The sequence below is a fragment of the Bombus terrestris genome, chromosome 15 (genome assembly GCF_910591885.1).
Source record: "Bombus terrestris chromosome 15, iyBomTerr1.2, whole genome shotgun sequence".
NCBI lineage: Eukaryota > Metazoa > Arthropoda > Insecta > Hymenoptera > Apidae > Bombus > Bombus terrestris.
The window spans coordinates 3,957,300-3,976,742 of NC_063283.1; the positions used below are offsets into that span (position 1 = coordinate 3,957,300).

At 37.3% G+C, this 19,443-nt stretch overlaps 2 protein-coding genes and 1 long non-coding RNA gene across 12 annotated transcripts in view; 2 read left to right on the top strand and 1 right to left on the bottom strand.

Moving 5' to 3' along the window:
* LOC110119914 overlaps positions 1-19,443 on the bottom strand; it is a 303,031-nt gene that overhangs the window by 270,789 nt on the left and 12,799 nt on the right. For all 10 annotated transcript variants that reach the window (XR_007226599.1, XR_007226600.1, XR_007226605.1 and 7 more), the window contains one exon: positions 14,054-14,341. This is a non-coding gene — a long non-coding RNA (uncharacterized LOC110119914). The remainder of the gene's footprint in view (positions 1-14,053; positions 14,342-19,443) is intronic.
* On the top strand, positions 41-11,981 carry LOC100646845. Its single transcript, XM_012316848.3, has 11 exons — positions 41-300; positions 1,627-1,766; positions 3,256-3,426; positions 3,637-3,844; positions 3,940-4,064; positions 4,445-4,578; positions 4,649-4,914; positions 4,989-5,133; positions 5,405-8,872; positions 8,963-10,999; positions 11,430-11,981. Exons 1-11 carry the CDS (start codon positions 116-118, stop codon positions 11,883-11,885), a joined length of 7,335 nt encoding a protein of 2,444 aa, XP_012172238.3. The 5' UTR covers positions 41-115; the 3' UTR covers positions 11,886-11,981.
* LOC100647081 lies at positions 12,111-19,287 on the top strand. Its single transcript, XM_003401135.4, has 2 exons — positions 12,111-12,530; positions 14,889-19,287. The coding sequence occupies exons 1-2, from the start codon at positions 12,421-12,423 to the stop codon at positions 19,144-19,146; spliced, it is 4,368 nt and encodes a 1,455-aa protein (XP_003401183.2). The 5' UTR covers positions 12,111-12,420; the 3' UTR covers positions 19,147-19,287.

Sequence of the window (19,443 nt, forward strand, 5' to 3'; positions counted from 1 at the left end):
AATAAAAACCTTCCCGCGAAACGTTCCAAACGAACCAAAACCTTGAACAGTTTTCCAAGTACGAAATGGAAAGTTTCCTCAATTGATTCGAGTGGCAACTAAATCGATCGACAAAATGAAATATTTCAAGCAGAGCTTCTTCTTCTTCTTCTTATTCGTTCTGTATGATCTCGTGACTTGTTCTCTAACCGAGGAGATAACGTTGAACGTCGACTTGAAAGAACCCATCGCTGTAATCGATGAGAAGTTCCTCAGTCTTACCATTGATCCAGTAACCCTATTAGCCGGGAATGCGCTAAGGTACGTACGTTGAATTTATAACGCTCTCATATCGGCTTTTTACGGTAGCTAACCTTGTTCCATGATAAATGCGGTTATCCTGCTTCGTGACTGAATTTAGAAGATTTTGAAAGCGGCGTCGAATATAAATTCAAACTTAATGATGAATATTTCGCGCGCGATAACGACGCAATCTCGCGAAGGAAAAAGAAAAGAAACGACGGTGAAACAATTCGAGATCAATTTAAAACCAATCAATAGAATGCCAGGCACCGATAGCTCGTACAAAAAACTTTCGGAATAACTGTACACGTATAACCTTTGAACGAAACGCAAATCCAATCTAGCTTCGGTGAAATGAAGCGTGTACGTGTTTTAATTTAAATTTCAACCATCGTCGTCTCTTGCCAGTACTGCTGTTATCGACCTTCGAAGAAATCGAAGTAGCGCAGAAACTACGTGAAAATCTTATAAAATCTCCGATAAAATCTTGTATGATCGAGAGAAGACGCGCTTATGCGTGCTGAATTATTTTCACAAGTACGTCCGAGGACTACAGAGGGAGAAGCTGCGATGAATCACATTTTTCACTTCTTACTGGACAGAAGCTTTAACATTCAATGCATTCGATCAAACTAATCTTGTATTACCGAAATTGTCTTTCCATTTGATCTTGGAGGTAGACGTGTATTTTTCTACTCTCTTGGTAATTTAAAAAATATTCCTTGTCATAATACAAAAATATTGAAAAATATTCAAATATTGTTTGTTTTAAGAATTATGTCTTTGGTTGCGCCTTCCTTCGATGGAAACTGGTTCTCTCCATTTCTAGCTATTTTATATAAAAATATTCCTTTCGCGTATCGTGCTTTTTTCTCTGTGATCTTCGTATGCACACTTTGCTTGATTTATATCAACAACATACGAATGTTAATGGAATATACGATTTAATGGGGTAAAGTAATGATCAAAAGGAATAATTGCTATCTCTTTGTATAGAACTAACTGATACATATGATGCAAAATTTAAATCGTTCATTTAAGACCCTGTCGATACAGTACTCAAATTAAATACACGATTCTTCCAAGTTTCAAACCTTTGTGACAGTGTAATTAATTTATCAATAAAATGGCGTAATATTCAAGATGTATCATTTAAAAGACAGGTTTAATAAAAGACAAATAGTCCAGTGTTTGCCTATGTATATCTACTTTTACAACTAGATTAAATTCTGTCAAAGATAAGCAAGCGTTCATATTCTCAAGTACGTAGTGTGTATATCTAGGACCAGATTGCCTAACATTATCGTATCTTTAACATGCGAATCGTGGTCGTTGCAATTTCAGCACGGATTTCGAGAGAAGCATAAACATGGCTAAAGCCTTAGGTCCTGCATATTTACGATTCGCCGGACCAAATTCTCTTCCCTACTTTGGCGATAAGAATTCTCAAGACAAAGAGGATAACAGAAAAACAATACTATCTGGTGAGCTCAATTGTCATCTCTTTAATCCTTTCAGCTTATTTAAATAAATCATATACCTACTAATTAAACCGTAAATGTATCTATTTCCGGTAACACCAATTTCAAATTAAGATATCAAAGAGACATTTTTCTAACAATTCGAGAGAAACTCGATTAGCAAAGGAAATATTTATATCCTATATCATAAAATCAAGTCAGAGTACAATAGACGAACGTTAGCTAACTTACGGACGGAAATGTACATAATCCACTCAGTTCGCCAGTTAGTAGATTCTACTTCCATATACATTCTGCTAACTTGACTACGATACAGCCGATATACGGACCATTATCATGGTTAATTTAGGCAGTAATGTAACGGACGGCGGCCTACAAAGGATCCATACGCATCCGTTCACTTCAAAGTTACATTAACAACGAAACGCCTGCCACACATCTTCCTCGGCCAATTTCGCCGCCGATACAACACCGTGGTCAGCCAGTTGCAGAAACTGCCTGAATTAACCTAAACAATGCTTCGTGCACCAGTGCACGTCCATACACGATACAGACGCCACGTGTTTTGCGAGGAGAAACGAGAAGGTTTACGTACATAACATAGTTAGACACACATGCATACCATCAACATTCCATCTCGAACTGTAGACACCTGTTTCGTTCGCGGTTACCTCGCGTTACCTCAGCCACTCTCGCTGATTACGTGCAAACCTTACACGCCTGTACCAAGGTGCAAACGTTAGCCACCTAACGAGCTTAGTAATTTAACATTCGCTGCGTGACTCTGCGACGTAATCCGATCCGACGCGGTACCAAACTCCGTGTCTTCCACCTGAACCAAATTTCAACCTTTGTGTAGCCTATTTATCATACCTAGCGTACATTCGATGGTGCAAATGAATAGCTCGATCGAAAGAGAGGTTGTAATTGGAAAAACGTAGAATTCTAAGAAACTTTGAACCTTCTTTAGTTAGCTTGTCCATTGATACAGCGACTTATACCAGGACCAATTAATTGTACTATGTAATGTAAGTATCACTTCGTTTTATATAAAATATCGTGTATTGAAATATTTCGAGATAATTTGTTCCAAGTCTACGCAAAATGAAAAATACAAGTGTAAAGATATAATATATAGAATTAATTTATTTAATTTTTACACATTATATCAATCAGTTTTTTTCAGTATATCTTACTAGCTCGTGACTACGATAGTAAAGTAATTTTAAACAATATTTTTGCCCTGAGAAATAATTATAGGAACTGAACTTGTAACGAACAAGTAGTTAATCGTACTGGACTAGAAATCAATCTTGCATACGATAAGAAACATGATATGATCTCATTTGTTATAACATTCCGATTTTATTCCTAAGGACTGTTTGTTGTAGTGTTCGTTCCTCGTAGAATCGTTCGCTGTGACATACTATATCATATTCTACGTAAAACCATCACCGTATTCTGTTCTATCAATGACGTTTCCTGATCATAGAGTCAGATTGGGTTGTAGTCCATCAGTGGGCAGGAAAGGCAGGATTGGATGCGATCGACTGCATTTCGCCAGACAATCGACGAAAGGAATCGAAGGAATCCGAAGATCCGGAAGAAATAATTTCTTTTGGCGACCATATGCATTTTAACGCCAGCTGGCAACTAGGATATGGTAAATTAATTCGACCACTTGAAACCTTCGAGCCAGAATCAGAAGTTACATTCGTCAATTCCAGAAGTTTCTTCGTTAAAAATTAAACGAATCGCTTGCGTAACAAATTTAAGAAATTTACGAACGATGGAGTTGATCAGTTTGGCTTTTGACTGACTCGTTCGTTTAACCCTGGAAAGGAGCAGATCTACTTTAAGCTCGATTTTCTAGAATGCCAAATTAGATGCGATCTATCAGCTGATGATTTAGGAAGGCAGACGATGGCTTTGCGAAAAGTACTCGACGAATTTCCTAGATACTCGAACAGTATCGTTGCTGGCCCCGATGTCGTCGCTTACAACACCGATAAACAACGAAAATATCTTCGAGATTACTTCAGCGTCGCCGCGCCTGCACTTTCGGCGATCACCTGGCATCCGTAAATTTCTTATCGTTATGGACTTGATAAAATTTCCTGCGCATCATTCCGCGTGGAAATATTAAATCGGCGATACTATTTTAAATTGATTGCAGCGTGTTTGCCAGCATCACTTTGGGAAATGGAGGAGCTTTCATACATCAGGATAATTTAGAGCAGGATAAAGAAGAGATGTTCAGAGTTATAGGTCGTTTCATACAGAATAAACCATTATGGATTGGTAAGAAATTTCCGATAGATAATTGCGTGTCAGAAATTTCTTGTGGGCGTATTAACTGAAAGGTTCCTAACAAAATGAACGCTTGTCCGTATTCGCCTTTCGCCAGCAGAGCAAGCAAGGAATACCCTGACATCATCTTTCATTCTCAAATGAATGAAATTTTTCAAACAAGTTATTTATCGCGTTACATAATCTTTCCAATGTATTTGTAATTATACGATAGGAGACTTATATCTAATTAAATCATAGGGTTGCGGACCTCGTGACAGAGGTTTCCATAGAAGCAGTTCATTTATTTTCCAGAATATCGATTTTTGACAACGCTTAAAAATACATCGTCGATAACACACAATCGTTAATTGTTATTATTTCGTTGAAAGCTGAGTCCGATCCGGAAGAATGCAAAAATTTATTCATCGGAGCGCTCGTTCTGACAAGAAGACTAGGAAACGCGGCAAAGATAAATGTAAAGGTGTTCATGAGGCAACCAACAAACCTGACACGACCAACGCCTGTAAGTTTCTCAAAACATGAACGAATGCTGTTGTCAGAAATCGATGATGAACACGTCGATCTATACACAGGATTACTGGGTATCATTGCTTCACAAGACTCTCGTTGGACGAGAAGTATTCGATGCGAAGATTCAAACCAGCAACGAGAATCACATCTACATGTATTGCCAATGCGCGAAAGCTTCGAGTAAATACGAGAAAGGATCTATCGTGATCTTTGGTGTGAATTTAAGTCCTGAAGATGCCACGATTAATTTCCAAGCAGCCAAAATTACCACTGTTCACGAATACGTTCTTTCGCCGGGTTTCGATGCTGCTAACAGAATGTTTGCCGAGTGAGTATTGCGATCGATATGAAATATTTTATTATGATTTAAAGATATGAAATATTTTATTTTGCGTTGTTTAGAACTATTTTCTTAAACAATAAATTGTTGACTTTAACCAACGACACTGTTCCTGAGATATATCCACATGTTTTGAACGATACAAAAGGTGTGCATCTTCACCTGCAGTCGGGCGATATTGGCTTTTGGGTTGTTCCTGATCTACAGGTAATAATAAAACACATTTCTCTATCGTTTTACTTACATACAGTTTGTAAAAATTTTGTAGAAATATATCACACGCGTTATAACGTTGGAACGTTTTAAATTTACAATAAAAAAGTAATTTTTAAGATAATGTTGTAAATTTCCACGTACGTTTGCAGATTAGTTTCGAATTTAGAACAATTGTGTTATATCACAGGGCTAACGAAATTGTGAAAACTGTTATAGCCAGCCACTATATATTCCAGTCAAATGAATTGCCTGATTCTTCCAGGTAAAATCTTGCATGGAGAGTGACGTAACACAAAAGAAGAGAACTCTCGTAGAACCAGAAATTCTACAAAACCTGGGAAAGGCGAAGGATGTAAGAATACACGTGACCAGATCTGTGAAAGACCAAGCAACCACAAAAAACGAAAAACGAAGACAGAGAAGTAACATCGCAATATATAAGTCGAATATAAAAAGGGAACTCAAAAGACTGAGGAGATTCGTGAAAAAGAAATTGGACGATTACGAGAGTAGATCGCTACTGAATATCAGAGGATTATCTAACGAGGAAACTAGCGAAATCTCGAAGCAACCTGAAGAAAGCGTACAAGATGGATTACAAGAATTCAAGGAACGTCTTTTGCGTTTCAAAAACCTAATGGATTCGAGCGATACGAGGTTTGAACTGAAAAAACCGATAAGCGATCTCATCACAGACGCGATTTCTCTAATGTTGAAGATACAGGATACTCTAAAAAGCATGAAGAATAATACCGAAAGTAACGAAAACCGAGTAAAATCATCTCGCAGCGTAAAAGAGTCTCTGAATACATTGTACGATCGTTTGACTGGCACTAACTTGGACGAGTCGATCGATCCTCAAGAAAACAAGATGAATCAAGGATCTAAAAGGACTAAGAAGGATCTACTCGCCGAGATTGAGAAATCTGTGGACAGTCTTTTGCGAAAAGGACCCAGAGACGACGACGTCAAAGAACGTAAATGTGATTCAAAGATTGGATGGTTGAAGAATATTAAAAAAAAAACGCGACCGAGTCTCGTGAAATTTGAAAGCGACGACAGTGGAGAAAGCACTTTACGCGAGATTTTTGATACAAATCCGGTGGAAGATTTTTCAAACGACGATGTATTTTTTGAAGATTCCTCTCTAAACAGAGACTATGATTACGTCTTCGCTGGAAACTCTCCTTTGAATAAAGATTGCTCGAGGAACGATGAACAGAGAAATCGAAAGATCGAAGGAAATTCTCGGAAGAAACCTTCGAAGACGGATTACCTGAACGATTATCTATGGACTGAACTTGATGACGCTGATGATTATTCTTCTTACGATCCCATAGATTTCATCGAAGACTCAAGACCCTGGAATGATCCAATGGAAGTAGCTTTGGAAGACTCTACCGAACTGTCGGAAGAGCAAATCTATGAACCTCTGAAAAATAATGAGTTTGACAATGAGGACGAATCTAGAATCATAGGAATTGAATCAAACGAAGATGACGAAGCTCAGGATGACTATTACGAATCCAATAATTTTCCAAGGAACCATAGACTCGTATATGGCCCTTTGGTCGATCCTGATGCATTTATTATGAAAACCTACGGGTCTGGAAAAAATAACAGAGCTGGTAATGAGAAGGAATTTAGGGTCGTAGGAAGCCAATCAAACAGAGCTCAGAGAGTACAAGGCGATAAAAGTAGATTAAAAGGAATGGATGATTACTATGAATATAGTGATTTTCCTAAAAACCATAGACTCACATATGGCCCTTTGATCGTACCAGACGCAACCATTCTTCGATATACTTTGACTAGACAGCCATCCAATAAAAGGAAGAATTACGCAAATGAAAAAGCTTCTTCCGATTACTACTTAAGATCTATTCTGAAAGGATTCGATTTCCCGATCGAAGCTGATCATCCTAGAAATAAAAAGTTTAAAAGAGAAAGCAAAGATTTGCACGCTGTACTTGATCAGGAAATGATTAACGAAGACGAGGCGAACTCGAAAAATTGTAACTGCAGAGTCATCAGACACTCGAAAGGTCGATCGAAGAGAGAAGCTATCGAGTCAATGGAATCTGAAATAGAACAAATCCCAAAGGAGCCGAGCATGGATTTTAGAAAAGACATAGTTAAATCAGATGTACGCGAGGATGCAGACGTAGAGGTGTTCTCAGAACTCAGAGAGGATCTTTTGGAGAAAGTAAAATCGCAAGCCGAATCTTGGAACCCGAGGATTGGTCGAGATACAAAAACACCGTTACAAATTGAAGCTAGCACCGAGAATTTGAATGCAAATACAGCTTCATCGATCCTACACAACGATTCGGACAAAGAAGAATTTTCAGAAATCAAAGACTCGCCTATAGAAAATGCAAAATCGTCAAATGAATCTGCGAGCAAGAAAATCGCACAAGATGGAAAAGAGGCGTCATCGGAAATTGAGAAAGAGGAAAATAATGGGTCGAAGTTTGAGTCAAATATTCCCTCTCTGCAAAACAGATCAGATCTTAAATTTTATTCTCAGATCCTACCTGCTGATCGATCGACAACTTTAGACTCGAAAGAACAGAAGAGCTCAGCTGGATTTTCGGAAACATTGAAACACAACGAGAAAGTGTTTTTTCATGGACAATCCGATAAAAAGAATGAAGAGAACACATCGATTTATACTGCAAGGTATACTGCGGTTGATCAAAGATATTCTACGCCCGATCAAGGATATTCTACGCCCTTTGTCGTTGAAGAGTTTGCAAAGGAAAAGGGAGAAACTGAGGAGGCTGAAGAAGCTGAGACTCGGAAGGTAGAGAGTTTAAGCACGACAGTCAAGACGGCCACTTTATCAGAGGAAACTATCGAGGAAGAATCTGAAAACAATTACGATAGCGGTAACGCTGTCGGAGCAAGCTCGAAACGAGAGGTTAAACTGGAGCAAGTTCCCCATGAAAAAGTGAAGCTCGCGAGCCGACCTCGCTCACCTAAACAAAGTAAGAAGCAGACGAAATTAAATGTTTCTAAGCCTCAAGAATCTAAACTATGGAAGAGAATAAGAACACTGAAGGCGATAAGGGATCTGTTTCGTAAATTGAAAGAGTCGGGCACTATGTCTGTCCCAAGATTGAGATCGCCTAAGTACGAGGAACAACGAAGAAATCGAACGGAACGGCTTAAACAATTACGGAAGAAATTAAGTGACAAAGGACAAGTGACGTTAAAGAAATCCGAAAAAAGTGACAACGATACGGTAGAGAAGGAAAAGGGCGAACAGAAGAGAAGTCTGAAAAGAAGAGAGGTTTGGGAGACGGTCAGAACCAGCGAAGATTTTGCAGATATGATCGATCGCGAGAGATTAGCGTATATATTAATGTACCCACCAACGAAACACGATTTGAAAAGAGAAGCCAGTACCAGCGACGAGGTGGAAACGATAGAAGTACCAGTAACTGAGATTATCAGAGCGAAAAATGTCAGACAAAGAGTTTTTACTCCTGATGATCGAAGAAACTTTCGCGACACTACGATTATAGAACACCCTAATCCTGATAAATTAAAAGAGAAGATTATACAATTGACTAATTTATATGAGAGTAAAATATCAAGAGGAGGAAGATCTGATGAAAATAAGGGCAATGATAAGGTTTATTTTGCTCTGGTGGAAGACGTAGAAAGACCACGAATATTTTATTACGAGGAAGATCCGGAAAATGAAGGGAAGAGGAATATGAGGGTAATTCATTTGTTTCTTATTGTCTTTCATCAGGATCCTTCTTTATTTAATTAATTGTACACTTTTTCATTTAATTAACTTGCTCAACAGGCACTGTCGTCGCGGCCCTTCTACAATAGCAAGTACAGGCACAATCGACTGATACAGAAGCCTTACCGGGAAAGTCTTAAAGCCGCTCAATATACTAAGGAAGAATCAGATGAGTTCCCCGGGGGCAAAGAAATATACATAATCGATCCCTCCGAGTACAAAGGAGGGCATCCTTCGTTGCAGTTGTACAGTCCATCGACATCGAGAATCAATTCACGGGAAAAGATCGCTCCGAAAAATAAGTACAAAGTCAGTTGGGATCCTATCTCGAGCTCCGAGCCTTACAGAATTCGTGAAACAACTGACAAACGCGAAGGAAGAGTGCCAAGTGAAAATTCTCAAGAACCGTCGAAGAGCGCTGAAAAACTTTTACAAATTTTGATCGAAAACCTCGACTCTGAGACTACTGACAAACTTTTTAAGAAACTAACAGGACGCAGTGTAGCGGACGATAAAGGCGAACATTTCACCAATTCGATTTCAAAATCGAAAAAAGAAACCGGAAGAAGACAATCAGAGGAAGATGAGGAGCTCGAGGCAATTTTTGAAAGTATGGAGAATCCTAAGGAAAGTGTGTCTATGGATGATGATACGCAAGGCGCCAAGAGACGGGGGAAAAACTATCGAGGTGTTTCGGAAGAAAAACTATCGGAAGAAGGTGTAGAAGAGGATGAGGAGTCCGAAAAAATTTCTGATAGTAGAGAGAATTCTAAGGAAAGCGTGTCTTTGGATGATGATACACAAGGCAGCAGGATACAGAGGGAAAACTATCGAGATGTTTCGAAAGAAAAACTGTCGGAAGAAAATTTGGATGAAGGTAAAGAAAATGAGGAGTTCGAAAATATTTCTGTAAGTAGGAAGAATTCTAAGGAAAACGTGTCTTTGGATGAGGATACACAAAACAGCAGGGGACAGAGGGAAAACTATCGAGATGTTTCGAAGGAAAAATTGTCGGAAGAAAATTTGGATGAAGGTAAAGAAAATGAGGAGTTCGAAAATATTTCTGTAAGTAGAAAGAATTCTAAGGAAAACGTGTCTTTGGATGAGGATACACAAAACAGCAGGGGACAGAGGGAAAACTATCGACATGTTTTGGAAGAAAATGTGGAAGAAGATGAGAAGTTCGACAACATTTCTGAAAATAGAGAGAATTCTAAGGAAAGCGTGTCTTTGGATGATGATACACAAAACAGCAGGAGACAGAGGGAAAACTATGGAGATGTTTCGGAGGATGAAATACAAACTGAAAGAGCGGATGTTTCTGAAACGCTGATTCCTGAAGAAAATGCCACAAACGCTAATATTTCTGAAGGAGATTCAGAAGAAGAAGCGACGCACATACGAATACGGAGAAATGCGAATACCAGATCAAACGAAGAATATTTGAAGTCTATGCCTTCGATTTTAATGCGTAAAATATCGAAAGCAAGCCAGAAGACTGAATTGGATAACTATTTACATGTAAAACAGAGTCCAGGAAAGATCTCTGGTGAAAATCCATCTAAACTGAGAATTGAAAAAGCGAAAGAACGTTTCAACGTAGTTCCTGATAAAAAATTCTACGGTAAAGCGGTAGCAAATATAAAGAAACAGATTTATTTAACGAAAAGAAGCAATAACGATGAATTTAAAAAATATCAATATTTTCCTAAAAATCTAAAAATTACAAGTACTTTGCCATCGAGGTCATGTAATTCCTTTACTAAGAAAAACTCTGTCGATCCATATAGAAAACTATTTGAAAACCAGCAAAATGAGTCAGACTTCGCAGAGAAAGGATCAAAATTGAGAAAAAGCAAAAAACGTTCAGACGATGCTTCGTATAAGGATGAAAATGTATCCAACGTGCAAGAACTTGGTAATGAAAAGAAAAATGAAAGGAATAAGAAAAGTAACAAGGAGATGGATTTAAAAGAGGAATCACTTTCTAATAAACGTGAAGTATTAATGGTGCTGCCGTGGGTAAAAAGGTCCAGCAGACCGCGGAGAGAAACGATAGATCAAGAGAAGATCGGCAAAAATAATAAAGCGGACAAGGTAAGGCTTCACCCTTTGTCTTTGTAATAAAATGACAAAGAACTCGGAATAAACGATTTTGAAACTAATTATCTCTAAATTTAAAAGTGCAAAAATCCATAGAATATCCGTAAGAATACGAATATAAAAAAATAAAAATATATAAAATATCGAAAGTAATAAAATAGTCGTAATAATATTTAGCGAATGAAGCGAATCTCTGCTTAGATTCTATTTCTTTAATTATATTCATAAAAGTATGAATTTTCATGTTCATTCTCAGCTTTATAATTACCTATCTATATGATAATATTCATGATACTATTATATTCATTGATTCGTCCGAATCTTTCTCAAATTATATCGTTAAAGGTTGAAAAACGAATAATAGCGATTTTATTTTATCTTCTGTGTTAAAATTTGCATAAAATTGAAATGGTTTTCTTTCAAGGTACAACCATTTGTATTGCAACATCTAGACGGATCTTACAACCCGAAGAACCCGATATCCAGTCAGATCGATGACGTCGAAAAATCGCTGATTCAGAAGATACCACTTGAAAAATTTACGGCGAAAGGGAATATTAACAGGAGGAAAAATATAAAGAGAAATAAAAAAGACGATGATGGATTGTCATCGCTTCTACAGAAAAGCATACCAAAGTTAGGGAACGTTGTGGTCAATGGGTTAAATAAAGCAGAGAATTTTACTGGATCGGTGGAACAGTTAATTATGAATCTGGATGAGAAGTATAACAAGACTCTGAAAGAGGAACCACGAGGCAATTCTACAATGTCAGTTGACCCTGGTCAGAGTATTTTTCACAATGCGATAGTGAACGTGAAGAAGTTTTTTATATTACTTAATGGTATCACTAATATTATTCGAGATATCCATAATCCGTAATAATATATTTTCTCGTTATTAAACGCTACGTAATTTATAAGATATACATTCTGATTTTCTATCTACGCTATTTTTGTAACGTAATTTTCTAATATTTTAATATCTTTGATCAAATAAAGATTACTGTAAATTATATTTGGTTTCGATGAATGAAATTAACTCTGCTCCCAGATACAGTTAAAACACACATTGATGCAATGTGTAATCTATTCTTTTTAAAAACATTACTAAATACAATCTACATAAAACGTATATGTAACGTCGTTTACATTAGCGTCATTTATTGATGTTCCACATGTAGTAAGATACATAACAAGTTTACTCCTTTACATTGCAAAATGCAATTACCTGACACCATAAATTTTGCAACACAAACATATCAAAACACGTATGCAACTTTGAGGGATATATGCATCGGACGTCAAGTTCTACAGTTGTCCATCGATTTCGGTACACATCACTTCGAGCTAAGAAGCAGCTTAATGTTAAACGCGCAACGACTCACCAATGATCAAGAGTGACTTCCGCGATCATCATGCATCCTCCTATCTTTACATGGTTCTTGCTTCTTACGCTTATTGTAACATCATACCCGAAAAGCATCAACATTAACAGCGAAGACATCGGAACTCTTACCACTGACAGGTAACTTTGCTTTTCCTATTCAACAAATCACGTACATTTACCGGTCATAAGTATTTGATTACGTTGAGCAATTTGATCAGAAGGCGTATTTTTCTGTTATATTTGAATAAATAAATGAAATAAAAGAATTTCTTTGTATTGGCCATATTCTTTACTTCGTGAAACAACTGGGATCAAATTGTCACAACCGTTAAATGAAATACTAAGTTCATCGTGCAACAGGTGCTTAGAGGATCTTGAATATTCCAAAATCAAGTGTTCATTGACAGCTGAAAAAAATGGAAATAAAGCCGATGCTGAACGTGAACAACACGAACCGAATGAACAACCTAGTACTAGCTATAGTACATGGTTAAATTAGATAAAAAGGTTTTATTTGAGAGAATTGCGTTCTATGTATGTGCAGTAATGCGTTCAAACATTTATAGACGATAGTGTATGCAAAGTGAGTCCTCGCGGAAACATATTTCAAGTCTTATTCTTTAAGAATGCGCCAGTCTGTTGTAGTAGTACCACATATATTCCCCGGTGAATGCGACTATCATATTTACGAAAGATAATTCAACAAATTTTCTCTAGAATATATTTCAGCACCCCATACTGCAGGATTTGCTACTCCCTCATAAATTCTCTTTATCCTGTACCATTTATCTAGCTTCCCACCGAGTACATCGGAACATTCTTTCGATTTTTCAAACGACCTTCCTTCTTGGACGAATTCCGGATTAGGAACCAGTCTGCTGGGTTGCAAGCGCAAAAGTATGTTAGTCGCCCAAGAGCAACGCTGGCGCAACTGTTAGCGTCAGCGTCGCTTAAATTACACACCGTCGACTTGCTTGCCAAGATGATAAAATTTCGAATTCGAAAGAAAGCACCGAATCAACATAATTTATACTCATACATATATATGTGTATGTGTGTGTGTGTGTGTTTGTGTGTAAATCGCGGAATAAATCGGAAAATCTCGTAGCATTTTCAATGAGTCTTGCAAGTATATTTCATATTCATCGACCCTTTTAGCTACGATGAATTTTCTTATGGGACCCTGAAGTATTTTAATGAAAATTCAAATCACAATTTGTGATTTATAACTGTCAAGCTCAACGTAATCAAAGATCAGTAAAACCTCGCGATATATGCTATTTTAAAAAGAAATTATAACGTTATTTATATATATCTGAGATTCTCCAGGATCCCACTATAACAATTAAGGGTAAAATATCGAGTTGTTCGAAAAGTTCGTAGTATTTTCAAAATCGGAAACATTCGATAAGACACTGTTACATCTTGTGTAATATCGGATCTTATTGTCATCATTTATGTATACTGTTATTGTTTGTTATTTAGCATTTAATGACAAGAAACAGAATACTTTAAAAACCTACAAAAGCTGTTTGAAACAAGTAAAACTCGCCAGTTAAAAGAAACAGTGCATAGATTAATTAATAAAATTCTAATTCTGTAAGAAAACTTTTCGAACAATCCAATATTTTTATAGGATATATTTCTGGTCACTCACTTACCAAGAGGTAACTCGAACGATCCCTGTCACGGCCTTGACTTCTCATATTCCACCGGAAGTACCGGACATCGCAGGAGATCCCGTTTGATTAAATAATACTCACTATTTCACTTTATAAAATTATACGCGTATAAAATCGTACCGATTTTACGCATGCTATCGCGATTACGGCCAATGCTAGACTAATTCAAGGGCGCTCGGAACCCTCGTTCTGTTCTCAAGACATATTTTCCAAACGTTGTTCCTCTTTCCGAGAGGTATCGAGGCTTCACGACGAAAACAAAAGTTCCTGAAATTATAATACAATACGATCAACTCGTCGAAACTTAAACATTTTAAAGTAAACGCTGTAGAAAGAAATTTAAATTTAAAATTATTTTACTTATGATGTTTGTTATGATTAAGAAATATATATTAATTTTTAGCAGCTATACATTAACGCATTAACGTGTATCTACATTTTATAATATTTTAATTAAATGATTGCTCGAAAGAGCAATTACGAAAAAATTCATTCTTCTTGTATTGTAGTATAGCATATGTAATCATATATACTAATATAATCATATTATCAGACTGTATAATAAGATCATTTTCACATCATATAATTTTATATAAGACCTTTTTGTATCATTTTGTCCTATTATCTTCTGCAAGTGAAATATCAAACTATAACTATTATATCAAAGATTTTAGCCATTTTATTAAAAAATTCCGATAAATTATTTAATAAATCAACAAATTTAATTTTATTTCAATATGTTTCGATATTAGTAGTGCCATAGATATACATATATACGCATATGTTTAATATAAACGATCGAACTTTTTTCCAGAACTAGTACTACAATCTCAGGTCTTTCGCCAATTCAAGACGAACCTGACTCCAAAGATGGTAATAAAAGAAGTTTGCTAATTCTGGTGCCAACAACCAAGGGAGAAGAAAATACAGAGTGCCAAAACGAAAAAACGAGACGATGTAAGACACCGTTCCGCAGGGAAAGGGTTTCCGCGCGAATACCCAAGGAATACGCGTTGAAATCGAAGAATGCAGAAAACTCTCCAAACAATGAAGGAGATCGTGAATATTTCGTTGGTCTAAAGCCAAACTTGCAACTGCTTTCTTCAAAGAGACCTCTGACAAGACCTAGGCTACGCCCAATCACAATAAAAGAAGCAAAGAATCTAACTTTTCGTGACGAAAGTTTAATAGAGTCGCTTCGAAAAGAGTTCGCAGTCAGAGCTCCTACTGTGGGTGCTGCTCAAGAAAATATAACGTCAAAGACGAGTGTATACGACGATGGTAAATTCATTTGCTACTGCAAAGAAAAAGATCATTCTTCTTCTGAAAAAGGTACGTCAGATGTTGCTTCAAAGCCACGAAGAACGAAGAAACCTACAAAAACAAGGAAACCTAACAATGAAAATCCACTTATAGGCAGCGTGCAACGCTTAAAACCAGCTCAGGCAAATGTTCCACATCGATCACCTTTATCCAAAAAATTGCCTGCGGCGTACCCTATCCTTTCTCGATATTCGCCTATTGGCTATATACCCAACAATGTGAACCCAATTTCTCCCCAGAAGGGACACGGAACAATACCGTACATTCCATACGTTTATCACCCAAATCCTCGACCTTCCATGACCGGGATCCCAAGTCAAGAAAGAACGCCAAATATTAATATTCCATTGAAAGCATTTGGTAGTAGACCCAATTCGACTGTTGAGCAACGAACACCGATTGGTCAACACGATTCAAATAAATATCAACCAACTGTTGGGCAAACTCAGCGTCCTCCAAATATGGTTGGCAATAGTCTGTCTCAAAATACAAATCCTGCAACATCTTCAAAAACATTTGCAGAAGAGGATACTTCGGGTAGTAACGAAGAAGATTCCAATGATCCTGATTACAATTCGCAATCCGTGCAACCAGAATCGAAAAATCATTTAACATCGATGGGAACGATTGAATCTTCCAAAAAAGATCCTAATCTACAGGCTGCTAATCCTATCACGATTGATGCAATACCTACGGGCTTTGGAGACGAATTCGCGGATGGATACGAAACGACGGACAGCGGAGCCCTAGATTACTCCAATATCAAGGAAGTTACGGCGACGTACTTCACGTCGAAAGCCTATGACAACGAAACTGGGGACGACGGATCCAGCGACTACGGTGATCTTGTAAGCAACACGGAAACTGCTGTGAATCCAAGTTCAGCAAAGAATCCTCATTATGATGTCAATTTGCAGAGTAAACATAATAATCCGACAGAAAACTGCAGAAAATCTGCAAGTACTGGGATGAACTTGCATACGAAAGATTTAAAAAACGCGGAGGATTCTGATCAAGGAAATGATGAGGGAAATGTTACGGGGAAAGACAATCCTCTTTGGAATCAAGATGAATCTGCAAACGATGATTCGAACGAGAATTTAGAATCCAATGTGGAGAATACACAAGAAGAGACAAGAGACGATTCTAACGTCAATTTGCAGAGTAGACATAATGATCCTACGGAAAATTCGAGAGAATCTGAAGAAGATGAGCTGAACTTGGACACGAAATATTTAAATGACGCGAACGATCCTGATCAGGGAAATAATGAAGAGAATGTTGAATTGGGGAGAAATAATCCTAATTGGAATGAAGAAGAATATGCAGGCGATGATCCAAACCAAAATTTAGAACCTACTTTGGAGAGTACAGAAGAAAATGAAGAGGATTCTAAGCCCAAAGAACCTTCTCTTACAGAGGAAACAAGGATGTTGAATTTTGGAGATTCGAAAAACTCAAATGAAGCCGATACGTCAGCAAGGATCGATGATAAAGACGATCCATCGAACCAGAAATTTTCCGCGGAAGATTCTGTGAGTGAATTGCCGGAAACGAACAATAATGCTGACTCGTTAAGTAACGATTACGAAATGGAAAATGTCGAACCCAATAAGTCTGAAGAAAGAGGCGAAGGAAGAAGTCCAGACGAAGGTTTTATAAATACGGACAATGGGAAGGTGGGGACAGAACGAGTGACGATCCAGAACAACAAAAATGAGGACGATCCTTCCCTGCAGTCGACCTTGGACTCAAGCAGAAACAACGATTATATAGGAATAAATTATCCATCGAAACAGTTGCCTTTCTGTGACAACACGTTGCTCCAGAAATCGATAAAAGTGGTAATTAATAGCTTTGCCACCGGTGGCTCGTTTAAAATGGATGGCAACGAGAATGAAGAAACGGTGGGTTCCGCGAAGGGCGAAGATCTTCTGCCGGAAATTGTACAAGTTCCGAACTTGAAAAGCATTTTGTCCATGCCGTCGATAGAGAACACTGTTCTGGATAAAGTAAAGAATCTTCTGTCGAAAGTAACTGGGATGAATAGAAAGATCTTTGACAGTGACTGGGCCACGAACGTGATCAAAAATAATTTACGACACACGTTATCTGCTGCGCCTCGTTCCAAAGCAGAACTTCCACCGATGACTGTCGAGGAGCATCAATTCAAAAATGGCAAATGGGTGACGAATTTGGTTACATTGGAACCTTCGAACGAAGAAGATCATGCTCAGACAAATTTACAAAAACTGCAGGCTCACGTTAAAAACCTTCTGCGTGACCCAGCTGTTGGTTTACAGGCAGCTAAGAATCCTACTGTTCAGAACATGATCGTACAAAGCATTCGACATACCTTCGAGCCGAAAAATGTAACAGACGATGAAAATTTCGAGTCGATTATTCAAAGCACATTGAACAACGAAATAAGCATAATGGAAATGGAAGATGAAGACATGCTCACCACAGAGGATATACCTGAATCTACCACTTTTGATATTTCGAACATCGATATGAATAAGTTCCTGGATATTGCCAAAAGTGAAGTAGATGTAGACGATAAGAAAGAAAGTGAATCCACTTTACAATCGTCTATATACGAAGAAGGTATAGAAAATCAGGAAACACGTTCTTCGATGGAATCTTCGGACAAAGAAATGATAGGAGAAGCAATGAATTTTGGAACAGAGGATGCTAGCAGTTATCCAATCACTGAGATAGATCAGGGTACGGAAGAATCTTCTCAACAAAATGAAACACCGAATAATGCAGAAGAAACTGAGATCGAAGAATTTGAGACGACAACGTTGGAAGAAATCCCTGAAGTTGCAACATATAATTCGATTTCCACCGAAAATTGGAACGTTGCTGCTACCTTAGGTACTCAAGACAAATCTCTATCTACGGAAACAGAAGATTACACGCCTGTAGAATATGATTCTCCATCAATGAATCCAGCAGAAAATGCTGATGTTATGCATACAGAAGCGGCTGAAAGTACAGAGAGATCGATGGAATTGGAAAATAAGAGTTCGACAACGGCGCTTTATGATGATGATGCTACTTCCGCAAACGATTTTACTTATTATTTGGGGAAAATCACGAAGAAAAATGAGAATAACGCGGACGACGTGCAAAGTCTTCAAAATTCCGAGTTGTTTTACATCGGTGACGGTGTCAAACTACCCTTGGAGGTAAGAAAACTGCACGATGGGTCTTACACTTTATCGATTTCCAGGAAGATCTGCGAACAACTATTAAACAAGGAGTGCCCTTGTTGCGTACCCAGGGAAGGTAACATTCTTCGAACTGTGAAGCGAAATTTAGAAACGGAAAATGCTGATAGGACAGATGGAAGAATTTTCAAACGCGAATCGATGAAATCAGTTTCACTGAAGAAACGAGAAAGATGTGATTCAGCTGACGACAGCTTACAGATTTTCTCGATGCCCGTGGAAACTTTCGCGAGAAGATACAATCTATCTCTGAATTCGGGGAAAATGCAAACTGCGTGGAATTTTGAGGCGGAAAAAAAGATTGATGAACGATCAAAAAATTATAAAACTAATGCTGATGCCAAAGAAAGGAGGATAAAAAATAATCCACACGATGACGCAACAAACTTTGATTTTGAGAGGTATCGATATCAACGTAACACCAATGAAGACGGGGACAAACGAGTAGAAATAGTGACAAAAGTATTAAATTGGTTAAAAGACATAGTATTAAATACAAATAATAGAATATAAACATATTTTTATTATTTTAAAATGTATAATGTATGTCGTTATTCTATAAGTTACTTGATTACATTTTAATACCTTTTATACTTAATAACTTTTATACCTATATAGTGTAAAGAAAAAAATAAATAAAATATATGTTTCAAAGAATTTAAGGAAGATTAAACCCTTCTCAATTTTTGTTAAATAAATAATTTCAAAAATTTTGTTGGAGAATAGTAATATCAACATATATTTATCGCGTTAAATACTTTTCTTTTTACCTTTTATATCTTTTAGTGTCTGTTTTTTTGTTACCGTGTA

Bases quoted from the DNA above. Each gene is read 5' to 3' on its own strand.
- LOC100646845 (XM_012316848.3), top strand. From the start codon at position 116: ATGAAATATTTCAAGCAGAGCTTCTTCTTCTTCTTCTTATTCGTTCTG. The intron at 301-1,626 runs GTACGTACGTTG...TTGCAATTTCAG, and splicing joins TTAGCCGGGAATGCGCTAAG to CACGGATTTCGAGAGAAGCA. The intron at 4,579-4,648 runs GTAAGTTTCTCA...ATCTATACACAG, and splicing joins ACCTGACACGACCAACGCCT to GATTACTGGGTATCATTGCT.
- LOC100647081 (XM_003401135.4), top strand. From the start codon at position 12,421: ATGCATCCTCCTATCTTTACATGGTTCTTGCTTCTTACGCTTATTGTA. The intron at 12,531-14,888 runs GTAACTTTGCTT...ACTTTTTTCCAG, and splicing joins GGAACTCTTACCACTGACAG to AACTAGTACTACAATCTCAG.